Source organism: Pomacea canaliculata, linkage group LG4 (assembly GCF_003073045.1).
Source record: "Pomacea canaliculata isolate SZHN2017 linkage group LG4, ASM307304v1, whole genome shotgun sequence".
NCBI classification, from domain to species: Eukaryota; Metazoa; Mollusca; class Gastropoda; order Architaenioglossa; family Ampullariidae; genus Pomacea; species Pomacea canaliculata.
The window spans coordinates 33,351,879-33,365,976 of record NC_037593.1 but is presented as its reverse complement, the minus strand read 5'-3'; the positions used below and the strand labels follow the sequence as shown (position 1 = coordinate 33,365,976).

The window sequence follows — 14,098 nt, the reverse complement described above, 5'->3', positions numbered from 1 at the left end:
AGCATCTGAACTTGATTTAAGAATGATGCATTTATTGTCTATTTATTGAATTATGACACTTTTTTTTAATTACCCCTGATAAACAGAGGTAGTACCACTAAAACATGGGTGGGGAAGCATTTTTTTTTTCCTTCCAAGGGCCATTTAGATATTTATGTCCTTCACGGGCATGTGATGTTAGCTGGTACTGACAATGTTGCTACTGACAGTGGCATTTCAAGGTTTGCGTCAGTTTGGGTGCAGTCGACTCTTCTCAAAAGAACATCTACACCTTCGTCTCCATAAACTGCCTGACTTCATTCTGCAATTCCTAAAACCTCATTGCCTTGTTGCCGCGACTTGGCCACCTCACTTCAGTGATAAACAAGATCACCATACTCAGGGTCAAGATCATAACTTAAACTGGAAGTTGCTAAAACCTTTGTTTTTCACAAAATTTATGCACAACACTACTCAAAGCCCTCCATGACCATTATACTTCCATTCCATTAGTGGAAGACCGATCTGCAGACAGAGACCTTTTAGCAGGCACTAACAAAGAACTGCAAGACTTCACCAACAGACACTTCAAATGCATATGGAATGGAGACCAGCACCATAAAGAGCAAAGTTATGGTCAATGGCAGTGGCAAAGCAGAGACCTCTATGAACGGGTGCAGCTCCAAGAGGTCAGTAGCTTCAAGTACTTGAGAGCCACCCTGTCTCACAACAACAGCGGCAATGGTTAGACTAGATAGGATCTGGCATAGCCATAAGGTTCACTACCAAGTACAAGCTGTACAAATCCCTGGTAGTGTCCATCCTGCCCTACAGATGTGACACGTGGACTCTGCTCGCCAACGCATAAAGGAGAATCCAGTCATTGGAGAACAAGCGCCTGAGGAGGCTGCTCTGGATCTCATTCAGAAAACACAGAGCCAACGACTTTGTAGGAAACAAGATGGCCATACTAGTAGGACACCAGGAGCTTTTACTTTCAACAGTCACGTGACCCGCACAACACCCTGTCGAAGACTGTCCAAGGCACTTTGAAGGGTAGTGGACGCCGTGGTGGTCAGGAAGAATTGACTTATGAAGGTCAAAGCTCGCTCACTGAGTAACATGTGAATAATGTCTTTGTCACAGAGAGGCCTAGTCACAGGCAATAGATATCCTCTTTGGTGTAGTCACACAATAGATAATATCTGTGGCCTAGTGACATGCAGTAGACATCCTCTCTGACCTAGGGAAGGCAGCTTGTGATTACAAACTCGGTATGTTTTGAGTTGTAATGACACTATATTCGCTTTTTTCATTACTGCCAAAAATGATTTGCCTTCAGCTTAAAAAAATAATTGTACATTTACTGTGGAAAGATCGACACTTTGCATCAACTTTTTGTTGGATGTCAGTCATGATGATCTCATCATGACTGGATGGCAGTAGTTTTGCCAGAGTAACACATTTATAACAGGCAGCCTCCCAGCCTGCCTGGTACTGACAGTACTGTCACTGCAAGACAAGCAGATGGGTTGCAGGCATCGCACAAGAAGCACATGTTTGTCTTTTCTGCAATGATCATTACTTGCCCCTCAATATTTGTATTATTCCTTAATATAAAGTTATGTTGCTAAAATAAATATAGATTTTCGAGTACTGCCTGTGGTTGCCATGGTGGGTTGGACGTTCCCCACCCCTGCGCTAAAACCAGGAGCTAAGTCACATACTTTCACAGAGATTCAAGAGTGATGCTTTTTGGTCCTGATTTATTCATTGGAACCAGTTTTAAAAAATTCAACTCATGGTGAAAAATATTTTTTAAGCTAGTGAAGTAATTTTAACAATTTTTAAGTTTTTAAAAACAGTAACAAAGTGTATGTCATGAACCAGCTCCGTTACATCACAGTGTAAAGAAAATTGTAATTTCAGCTAACAAATTTTAATTTTTTTGGTGGAATAATAACAGAAAAAAATTGTTATATAAATGTATGGTGTTTCTAAAGAAAAACATTAATGAAACTTAACCAAGCATGACTTTCAAAACATAAATTAAAAACTACAACACTCCCATCTTTCTTTTAAAAAAATCGTTCTTTGAATCACAAAACAAAAACATAACCAACCATTAGAAGACAGGCAATTTCTTCAAATTTCGATAATGCCAGAAGCATTGACCAATAACGAGGCAATATGGATTTCACAACCTGTCAGGAACCATGCAAAATCCCTTAATTAAGCAGTAATACAATTGACTGTAATTTTAACACAGGATTTACTAACTAGCAAACATTTCCTGCATGTTACATGATTTTCAGGAAACAACCATTGATGACCACAAGACATTACTGGCATGTATAAAGCAGATACTAAAAACTTACCCCTTCTCCTTCTTCCCCCCCCCCCCCACAAAAAAAAAAACCACAAGTCCTCCCACACCCTGCTGCCTTTAGATTAGCAATGCATCAGAAACTTCTGTTGCCACTCACAGGAGTATATTATACAATATTTCTTGAACATCTGCATCGCGCCAGGATGATGATGATGATGATGATGATGTAGTTTTGTAGCGCGCTAGTATCCGCATCACAAAGATGCGCTCAATGCGCGGTGATCCCAGCAGCCACCAAACTGCAGGTCAAATGAAAACTTCAAAAAAGTTTAAACAAGTGAGTCTTAAGATTTTTCTTGAAAGATGCAATACTATCAGACTCCTTGGTCGAGAGGGGAAGCGAGTTCCACAAAAGCGGGGCGACATTGGAGAAGGATCTGAAACCCGCAGTCTTCTTATTAGCATTCCCTGGTCGTTCAAGTCTGAAGTGTGCCGCTGAACGAAGGTTCCGCTGAGGTTGGTAACGGCGAATGAGTTCTTGTAGATAGACAGGCGCAAGGTCGTGAAGACAGCCATATGTTAAGGTTAACAATTTGTGTTCAATTCTCTTCTCCACAGGAAGCCAATGTAGGTCACGAAGTACAGGAGTAATGTGGTCAGTTGTTTTCTTTCCTGCAACTATCCTCGCAGCCGTATTTTGCACTCGCTGTAGCCTCGACAACTCGCTCTTTGAAATACCCCAGAGGCAGCTGTTGGCATAGTCTAATTTAGAACCGATGAGGGACACAGCAACTGCATTTGCAGTCTTCTTATTAAGACTGGGTCGGAGTCATCCAAGAGTGCGGATATGGAAATAACATGCCTTGACTACAGAACTGACAGCTGTTGTCCTTGTCCTCTGCATCAGTTGAATGCCGCACAAGGTACCAGCTATTTTCACTAGCCAGCACAGCACAGCAAAGCACAGCCTTTTGATTCCATGTTCAAATTGCCCACTGGGACAAATAAAGTTGATCACAGTCAATGTCAACCTAGTCCTAGGCTACTGCTGCCTTCAATTCTAGAGCTACTTTAAGTTCTACATGCTGACAAGAAAGTAGGGATGTATGTTTGAGCAAGGGATGTAAATGGACAAAATGAAGTGTTGATCGAGTCTCCTGAGTGACAAATATATGGTGGGGAAATGACACTATCAAGAAACATACACAAAGTGTGCCCTGCCAAATAATGTCACCAGATGGCAGCCACATACAAAGAAAAGAAAAGCCTGAACCACTTGTGTAGCCTTACATTGTGCTCTCAACATTCCTCAGGCCTTAAGTATTGGTGGTTTGAAATTTGACCATTGATACACAACTGCTGTCAATGCCTTCCTATATCATGATTGTGACCATGAATTGATCTAAATTTTAGATCAGTGTTAAAAACATATAGAAAATGGCTGTAAACCATAAATAAACTGCATCATGACATGCTTGATTCTTATTAGTTAAACCATTTGTGACAAAAGAACATTTTGCTGGCACAAACCTGGGCAACACTCGGGTTTCTTTTTCTGTTCTCACATTTAGAAAATAAGAATCATCTTGTTTCAGTCTTCAGACCAAACATATCTGAATGCCTGCAAATAGTGTAACTATTAACGCCACAGCTATTTGCAAAGAGACATTTGTATCCTTGTTCAGTATGTTGCCCGTATGCAAATATCAGAAAACACAAAACTACAGCTCTTCACTCGTACTGCAGTTATTTTCTTCCACATCACTTCTGTGAGCACTGGTCAGTCAGGTAAGGAATACCACCACCAACTGTCCTGACAAAATGAGCTTCTCTCACTAGCGGGCACATGTAAGCAGGTAAAATATTTTTAAACCAGCTCAATAACATCAATAGTGTCTCCATCTTCAAGGTCCATATCCATTGGCAAGGCATCTGGGTCCAAAGCATCCCCATCAAACTTAAATTTGAATGCATCCAGGACCTTCCCTCGTTGCTGCGCATATTGCTCCATCATGACCCGGAATGGCTGGTACTGAAGAAATTTTTTAAAAATGCAAATAATCATACACTGCACTGAGACTAGAATGAGAAATAAGAGTCCACTAGACAAATTATTTTCATAAATTTGTACAAGAGAAATAATAATTTTAAAAAATGCAAACTGTTTAACTGTTCCGTGCAGTCTTTACTCTGCATGCATGCAAAAGCTGAAAAATACCCACTTTTCATGCCTTTTAATACAGCGTTTAAATACAATCTCTTTCAAACAACTTTGAACTTTGAGTAGTTTTTCAGATTTCAATGCACTTCCAGAATTTTGTTCAGCCATACCAAAACCTTTTTATGAATAGCAGGACAATGTTTCAAATCAGTTGATGACCGATTTCAAGAAGTCTGTACTCATGCTGTTAACTGACCTTTTTGATGAGGAGATGCGAGTTGTTCCGACTCTTAGGGCACTGCATAAGAATCCGAACTGTATCAGCAGACGGCACACTGTCGGCTTCAGAATCAAACTTTCCAGGACACAAGACATGACATTCTGAAATCACAACATTCTACACATATTTAACTCAATGTCATAACCTCACCTGAGAGCTGTCTGACCCTTTTAAAATAGAATTTATCACCAGTTTATAATTTTAACTCTGAATCCATGCCTTTTAACAATCAAGGTAAGAAGAAGCAAACATCCTTACCTTTTTGCCAAAGCATATTATCTTTATTTCTCTAAATGCCACACCTAGAAGCATACTTTACAATGCTTATTCAAAAAGTATAACAGAACTAGTGCTACTATGAAAAGATGGTATTTATTTCAAACAGGACAGGAGTAAATCCACTTTAGCACACAGAAATTATGCAAAAGTGAATGGAAGTGAAAAAAACCCACAAAATCTGCCACTAAAAATGGACCAGAATGTACATTAAACTTTACATACTTCTTGTTGGCAGCTACACCAGAACGGAATTCTGGTAAACAACCAGAAATTCTTTTGAGTAATTTAAAAAAGAAAAATAATTTGTAGAGGAGTGATTCTGCTTTTATATACAGTATTTAGCATTTAACCTTGTAGCAGTTGCCATTTGTGAAATAAAAAAATTGAATACACTTGACAAATTTGCACAACGCACAGGATGCTACTGGCTGCAGCAAGTGAGCGCACTTCAGTCAAGTTAAAAACCAAATCTGCTCTAAATGTATACTTAAGAAGTAATTCTGATTAACTGAATCTGTTTATCTTGCTGGCATTCTAGAATGATCTAGGAAGAAGGCAGAACTGTCTTTACAATTTTTTTTTTATAAATTCGGATTTGGGAAAGAAAAAAACTCAATATCTCTCTGAAGAAAAAAAAAAAAAAAAAGGGATGTCAGTGAACTCCATTTATGCAACCTAGCAACACACTTCCTTTACTCCTGGATACAACTTTTAACAACACATTTGCTTTGCTCCTAAATACTTTTAAAATTCATCATTTCCTTCTCTTCCCCCACATGAACTACACACCTATACATACCTATAATGTCTGCTAATTTTAAACTTTTTGATTGTGGCGTCTCTGTAGGACCAATGCGTGTGTCATAAAGATATAGTCCTATCCGATCCTCACTTGTACAAAGTAGAGATGCCATCTGTGACTGCAGCTTGTGAAAAAGCTCAGTCTGCAATGACAGACAAAATGCAAATTTGACATCAACTATAGCAAGTTCTTTTTTCTTTAAAAAAGCAACTTATGTATGCCAGCTTTATCATGTGTTTTTGCATAAATCAAAAATTATCTCAAAATTTCATACTTCTGAACCTTTATAACAACTTGTTGTACTCAACAAATTTTAAACAATCCTGTTATACACAAAACATATTTTCAGATAAATATTTAACTGTAGGTTAAGCTAGAGGTGCAGCTACTTAAAAGTGCATGTAATTCACTCACCAAAAGATATACAAAACATACCTCATCACAATTCAGACAAAAGAAAACAACTATGTACAGTGGAACCTCAATTATCAAGTTTTCAATTAACCCTGTATCCTTTGTCCACGACTGCCTTTAAAAAAAAACCCTGCTAGACACCACAAGACTGCAAAAATTTCGCAACCAAGAATTTCAGCCACAGAAATGTACACTATGTGTGTCACAGCTTAAGTTTTCTTTGCTGGTGGGTTTCTGAGAATTATTCTTAAAGGATTGAAAGTATAGCATTCTTGCAGCAGCTGTATGGACAATGCTCCTTCCCATCCTAGCAAAAATATCCTGAAAATATGCGATGGCCAGGGTTACATTGCTTATGCAACCTATGGATCAGGGCGTCTTAGACGCATTAAAGTGTCGTTAAGGAAATCTTTACTCCGTTCAGTCTTGGAAGAGATCTCAAATGAAATCAAATCAGACTTTATTGTCTGTCGAGGAGACCCAGGACAGAAATTTTCTCTAAGTTTTACAAGAAATGGACAATTAAGGGCACAATTTTCTCATGTTCAGAGAGTTGGGATGACATGCCGAACTTAACCTTTCAAAAGTAATGGCAAAAACCGTTTCCTGATGAAGTGGTTGAAAACCTTCAAAAAAGAAAGTTTCACTTGCAGAAGTGCTAAGTTTTGCTGAAAAATTGCTAGACTTTCTTGAATAGGAAGTGGATTCAAATTTTAGTGACTCCTAACACTTCGCCAACTCTGCACATCAATAAAATTGAAGCACTGAAAGAGCCCAAGGCAGCGGCTCCTGTTTCAAGAAAACTTCACAAACACTACAAGGTAAGAATTTCACTACGGCCCCTATTTTAGAATTTGTGAATTTTTAGAATTATCTTCAATCATCTGTGATTTCTGGATGATGAGTGCCGGTTGTTAAACCAGATAACTGAGGTTCCACTGTATATATTTCTGGACTAGGATCTAAAGACTAAAGGAAAACCATAAAAGTCTGTGGCTTGGTGCCTTTCTCTACAGTCTTACCGAGGCCATTTCAAACCTGTGGACATCAGACATGTAACGAACTTTTACAATCATTGAATCCTTTCTTTTGACTGGAGATTCTTCCACCACAATCGGTGAGACTATTGTGTTCTTCAGCAAATCACCTTTTGCAGAAGTCAATGTACTGTAGAAAGTAAAAGATGTAAGATAAGTGCTTTTTAGACCTCCTTTTCTTTAAAGTCTAGTTTACAATATACTATCACACAATCCCTCCCTCTCTGATGTGCCCACAAGCCCGCTACACAATTTCCAGTTTAACCAAACAGACCTCGGTTAATGTAGTGCCTACAGCAGCAACCACAGCTTAATCTAGCCAGTCGAGTTTCCAGACATATCAGAATGTGTACATACACACATGTACATATGCAAGTTTGTTCCAATACTCCCTCCCCCCCTCTCTCTCTCTCACACACACCACCTATTTAGCCCATGCTCTTATGAACACATGACCACACATCCTGCTCCACACACACATACACACCTCACTTACTCTAGTGCTGTTTTGATTCCCTTTGTCAGGGACTTGTGCCGTTTAGACAGATGTGAAGATGGTGGTGGTGATGGTGGCCCATCTTCAACAATTATAGAAGGCTCAGCATGCAGCAGGCTTGATGGATAAAATTGTCAAATGAAAACGACATGCTGCTTTTATTGCATCCACACATACAAAGGCAAATCTCTAGCTTATATCTTGCTTAGATTACTGGCAAGCATTTTTTTCACAACAGTTTATATTGTCACCAATAAAATATCATTATATTTAAAAACAAAGAAAATATTAAGAGAAAATTGGTAACTATGTATACATTTGCATTTATTATTACTGCAGTTTCTACTTTCTTTTTTACTTTTTTCCACTTTATCTTTTCATTCCATCTCATTAAATTAGTCACACATGAATCTTTGTTCCAAGAGAATAGCTCCAGCAAGGATGTGAGCATCTGTCAAAATAACTACATAACATTCTAAATCTCCCGTAAAAAGAATCCAGTTATAAATAAGACTAGTTAAAATCAACTTCTGCAAACACACGTAGAAAGAGCTCTAAAAATATACACACACACCAAAGCACAGCATTTAAGAATATACCCCCCAACACACACACACAAGACTCCTACTCATACCTCATCACTCTAAACCTCAACAACATAGATGAAAACTCATTCCATCTGAATGGTGAAAAAAAAAAAAACCCACCAAAACATCATCACAGCCACTGGCCAGGGAAAAAAACCTTGATTATACCAATCTTATTCCACCTCTCAAAACAGCACCACTCATACACTATCTCCCCCTACTAAACACTGGGAAACTGTAACAATCTGAGATATAGGAAAAAAAAAGACTGATTGAAACTTAAGTACTGGAAGAGCCTATTCATTAAAAAATGACTTCAATAAACAGCAGGCACTAGAGTAAGCAAGAGAGAGACAGAGATTGGTGTGTAACGCTAAGCTAGCAACTAAGGGTGTATGTGACCCTCCACGACGAAATGAGTCGTAATTTGGAAATTTGAGATTTGCCGAATTGCATATTTTTAAAAAGTACAGGTTCTGAACTTTCTGTTGATACAAAAGTTGTTCTTCTAGTCCTAACATTGAGTGAGTTATTAATGTTTGAATGTGAAAGTACGGTGGCGGCCATTTTGAGAAAAGCGGGTTTAAAGATTAGCGTCAAGATGGCCGACGAGGTTTGTTTACTCCTAAACTTTTGCAGACAAATCTTTTGATCAGTTAATATTTGAATCCTTTTTTAAAGAAGTTGAACATACAGACTCCGCGTTTTCTGGCAAGGTATAACACAATGTGGTTACGACAGGGAAACAGTATTGAAACAGCGTTTGAATTTCGTCTGAAATCGGTGCGGATCGCAGTAGGGTACCTCAAACAAAACATATTTTAAGTCCATTTCCAACTTTTATTTTAACATAGCAGTGTATTTTCCTGATAGTTTAATAACCAAGGAATCCATTTTTAAAGAAAAGTCAAACTCCACAAAACTGACCCCTATCACCTTTCGGGGCCTCTAGCACAAAACTGCTCTGTGCGACTTAAGACTCATTTCGTTGTGGAGGGTCACATATCACGGCGAGGCAGCCAGCCCTGTCAACAGATACCATATGCAGAGAAAGAACAACGTGCCTGAGACGAGGTCTAAACCCAAGACAGCCAGCCTTTGCTGTATTGGTGATATGCGCTAACTGTTGCACCACTTGACCGCCAGAGTAAGAGAGAAAATCCATGTAATATATCAACACACTTCTAATGGAGGAAATGAACAAGAAAAAAATGTGATGGAAAGAAAGAGGAAATGAGATAGTGAGATCTGATAATAATTAACAGTGTAGTTGAGATTGGAAAATGGATCTAAGCAAGAATAAAAAGAGTGATTAAAAATAGTTGATACCAGATTGTTCTTTTTACATTCTTGTCACACTTGACCTTTATCCAGAACAACTGATTTTCTTTGATGGATTGGGTAATTAGGTCAGAACTAACCTATCTTCCTTCTCGAGCTCAGCCTCTGCTAGTGATTCTGCTACTGTTGGTGATGATGGCAATACACTTGGTGACTGAAGGCACCTTCCCACTTCCTGGTGAAGACCTGCATCTGTGGATGCAGACAAAAACATTTGACATTATTAAGCTTTATGAACTCTGCAAAATATATTCTTACCATCTCAGTTCAGTGCTCACATTCTTCAATAGGAGATTGTATAATTATCATTGCAGTCAGCCTGACAGTCGTCCCTTGACGGGTATCTGTCGTTGGGTGTATCACAAGGATAGACACAGCAGCTAACAGGGCCACCATTCTTGCCTATTGAGAACGATAGTCAGCAGGTCCTGTACAGCAGTGGTTTTCAAAGTATTTCGGACCGCGGACCACTTTACTTAAGTAAAAACTATGGCGGACCACCAAGGCCTAAAAATCAGTCTGTACTATGAATTTCAAATTTAAATTGCCGCATTTGTTTCATTACAATTCAAAACTAAAAGTCCTTCTGTGACAGTAGTCTAGTAATAAGTTGACATAAAACTACCTACCTCGTTATTTGTAATTAAAATGTTAATGCGAGGAATGCATCACTTTAAACATCACTTTGCTGACTGTCAGCCGCGGACCACCTGAGTTATGCCCACGGACCACTAGTGGTCCGCGGACCACACTTTGAGAACCACTGCTGTACAGGACGACCAGTCCAGTCTTTGACCTTCGTAAGTCAGTTCTTCCTCTGACCATTGTGGTGTCAACGACCCTCCAGGGTGCTTTGAAAGACAGTCTTTGACAGGGTGTTGTACCGGGTCACATGGTCAAAGACCAGCTTACGTCACTTGACTGTTGAAAGTAGAGGTTCCTGGTGTCCTACGAGTGTGGCCATCTTGTATCCTACAAAGTCGTTGGCTCTGTGTTTTCTGTATGAGATCCAGAGCAGCCTCCTCAGGCGCTTGTTCTCCAATGACTGGATTCTCCTTTATGCGTTGGCGAGCAGAGTCCACATGTCACATCTGTAGGGCAGGATGGACACTACCAGGGATTTGTACATCTTGTACTTGGTAGTGAACCTTATGGCTATGCCAGATCCTATCTAGTCTAACCATTGCCGCTGTTGTTGTGAGACAGGGTGGCTCTCAAGTACTTGAAGCTACTGACCTCTTGGAGCTGCACCCGTTCATAGAGGTCTCTGCTTTGCCACTGCCATTGACCATAACTTTGCTCTTTATGGTGCTGGTCTCCATTCCATATGCATTTGAAGTGTCTGTTGGTGAAGTCTTGCAGTTCTTTGTTAGTGCCTGCTAACAGGTCTCTGTCTGCAAAGCATATGAGATCCAGAGCAGCCTCCTCAGGCACTTATTCTCCAATGCCTGGATTCTCCTTTCCATGTCGCCGAGTCCACCTGTCACATCCGTAGAGCAGGATGGGCACTACCAGGGATTTGTACAGCTTGTACTTGGTAGTGAACCTTATCTTATGGCTATGCCAGATCCTGTCTAGTCTAGCCTGTTGCTGCTGCAATCCTGATGTGGATATCTGGCATGGAACTGCGTCCTTGGAAAGGGTGGCTCCCAAGGATTTGAATCTGCTTACATGAAAGGCTCTAACTGTGAGGAACATTATGTGGAAGAAAGAGGGCATGCTTCCTGATCCTACATAGTAGGCATACGATTTTTACCAGGAAAATCTGAAAGGAATTATTTTGTTCTTTTTTCAGATTTAAACAGTACTGCCCTAGTACTATCAGCCAAATGGAGTTCTTAATAGACTGTGCATGGCTCATAGTGTTCATACATTCTTTGGACAGAGACCTACCCAGAAAATCATGCGCTTTGGAAGGCGGATGATTACTCTGCTCACAAAGAACTTTCTTGGGAACTGTACATGACTCCTGACCCATCCTGCTTCTTTATAGGGCAGTAGGTCATGTAGGCAATGAGGAAAGGAGAAAAGATTCTGCCATCAAACAAGTTATTGTGCTCACACAGCAGAGATCTACCTAAACTTTATAAACTAACCTAATGGAGATAAATCTTCTTCCAAGTATATGTGTCAGTGCATGTGCTAGTGTATTATGATTTTTTAAGTATACATATATATGGAAATGGGGGTTTGTCAGTTAATGTGTCATTTTTCATTCTGCATATGTGCTTGCAACACCTTCTAAGTATTTAAAGAAAGAATAACAAAGTGCATGAAGTAAGAGCAGTGGAAACTGAAATTAACTGTTAAAATGGCAGGTTCTAAGAAGAGTCATTAGGAAAGTTACAAAGCCATTAGAATCACATGAGTTTTTTTTTAAACACTGGGTTTAGTTTAAGTACTTGTATTTGCTTGGCTACTTGATTACTTCTCCAAAACAAATATTATTTAAGCACCTTTCCTATTTTCGTCCTTCATTAAACACTAATTTAAAAATAGCAAAATAATTTCTCACGCACTTAAAAATTTTGTTTAAGTATTCCAGTGAAAATTAATGGTTTTATTTTTGACAATGTAATACGCAAAATGAACAGCAATTTTCTTTACACGCGTCTGTTTTCTAAAAAACAGAAAATATAAACAGATTGTCAATCTTCCTTCAAATAATGTCAGCTGGCTTACCGGACTGTATATTGGAATCATTCTTCAAGTTGAGTGGTACTCGTAGACCACTGTTATCTATACATGAAAAAAGTCTCTCGACACATGTAGAGTAGACTTGTGTGACATGTTTGGGAGTATTCTCTGTGGTCTGACTCTCAGTCACAACACTTCTGGCCAGTCCTCGTCTTGTTGAGCGTTTCTTCAGTGGTGGTGAGGCAGTTATTTGTCTTTCATCCGCCTTCAGATATAGCAGGACAAAAATAATGTTGAGTCATTGATGGTCAGTAATGTGTTGATTCTGCTGCCCTTTCTTTCAACATTTAGCATGAAACATTTTAATTTTATTTTCTGTGTCTACATTTCACTGTTGCGTGAGTTCCTTGCATAGGTTTGGGATTGCCATTTCTTCTACTTCATCCCCCATAAAATAATTTTTGGTAATATTTCTCCTCATTTGAAGTACTCTACAGTTTTCACTTGTAAACATTTTTCGTTTCATTGTTCTCGTATATTTCTTAATATTTGTAGCGCCCCTACTAACTCTGTGCTCAGCCTCCCTTCATGCTTTGTGTTCAAAACTGTTCTCCACCTTCCCCGCAAACAAATAGTCCACACCCAACCTCCCGCAACTCCGCAGTATCAACAAACAAATATTACACAGCTCTTCAATTTAAAATGACAACAGTTTTTGAAATCCATATTATTCCGCCCAGTTACTTTGTTTTGTTTTGTTGGACTGAGCGTGGCTTACGAGGTGTGGACTGTGGCGTCCGAAGACCGTTGCTAACTATCGCGCGATCTTTCAATAAAGATACATGACATACCGCAGACATCCTTTTCCTTTGTCAACAGTCGATGTAAATATAGCAAGGATTTTGTTTGTGGCCGGAGTTAGCAGGAAATTGGACAGCACAGACTGCTATCAGCATACACTTCTGTCAGCGTCGTCCTCACGGCTCTCTCGCCTCGCTCTCCACCGGAAGTGCGGCAGTCGGCCTCCGTCACAGGCTGCTACACTGCTACTGCACCCACACTCCTCTTATCTTGTGGCTACACTCCACTTAATGTATCATCTCGTGACTACTACACCGACACTCCTCTTATCTTGTGGCTACACTCCACTTAATGTATCATCTTGTGGCTACACTACCAACACTCCACTTGCATTGTCTCATGGTTACACTACCAACACTCCACTTGTATTAAAAGATAGCAGTGTGTCCTAAAACTCTACTCATTCTGCACAAAGGTAATCATGATTTGGCCTGCGCTTCTGATACTGTGGAAAACCCTTTCAGCCAACAATATGCACAAACAGCTAACAGCCCTGCGTACCCCAACGCGGGCGCCTATGACGGGCGGGCCGTACCGCAGCGAAATTTGAGTGAGCGCCCGCGGGCGCAAGCGTGGCGCAAAGATGGCCGCCATAGTTGTCGAGTTTAGGCGTGTCGATGATATTCACGGTTTATCTTCTAATAAATAAGTATTTTGCAACAGATAGATATATACGACGACAAAGCAGTGTATTAAAAGTTCAGATTTCATCGTCATGTCTTTCTAGAGATGGTAGATGAATTTGCCTTCGATCTTGAAACTTCGAATCGGGACCACAACAACAGAAAGTCTACTCGTCGTTTGTTTTTACGTGATATGCTTGACTACCGCATTGTTCTTTCTTTTTAATTCTCATGGACTTTCTCCTCTTTAGTTCCCAAATGAATGCCACTAG

At 39.7% G+C, this 14,098-nt stretch overlaps 1 protein-coding gene across 1 annotated transcript; it reads right to left on the bottom strand.

The window, feature by feature from the left end:
- Positions 1–3,064: 3,064 nt before the first annotated feature.
- Positions 3,065–13,733, bottom strand: LOC112562802 (NFATC2-interacting protein-like). The gene is made up of 8 exons (XM_025236310.1): positions 13,194–13,733; positions 12,388–12,607; positions 9,786–9,897; positions 7,778–7,894; positions 7,267–7,411; positions 5,828–5,972; positions 4,726–4,850; positions 3,065–4,340 (listed from the first exon to the last, which is right to left on the bottom strand). Exons 1-8 carry the CDS (start codon positions 13,200–13,202, stop codon positions 4,176–4,178), a joined length of 1,038 nt encoding a protein of 345 aa, XP_025092095.1. The 5' UTR covers positions 13,203–13,733; the 3' UTR covers positions 3,065–4,175.
- Between the last annotated feature and the right edge of the window lie 365 nt (positions 13,734–14,098).

Excerpts from the sequence above, each read along its gene's own strand:
- LOC112562802 (XM_025236310.1), bottom strand. Across the intron at positions 9,898-12,387 it reads TGATTCCAATATACAGTCCG|ATGCAGGTCTTCACCAGGAA; the intron begins GTAAGCCAGCTG and ends CTGCATCCACAG. Across the intron at positions 7,895-9,785 it reads GAGCTCGAGAAGGAAGATAG|CCTGCTGCATGCTGAGCCTT; the intron begins GTTAGTTCTGAC and ends TTATCCATCAAG.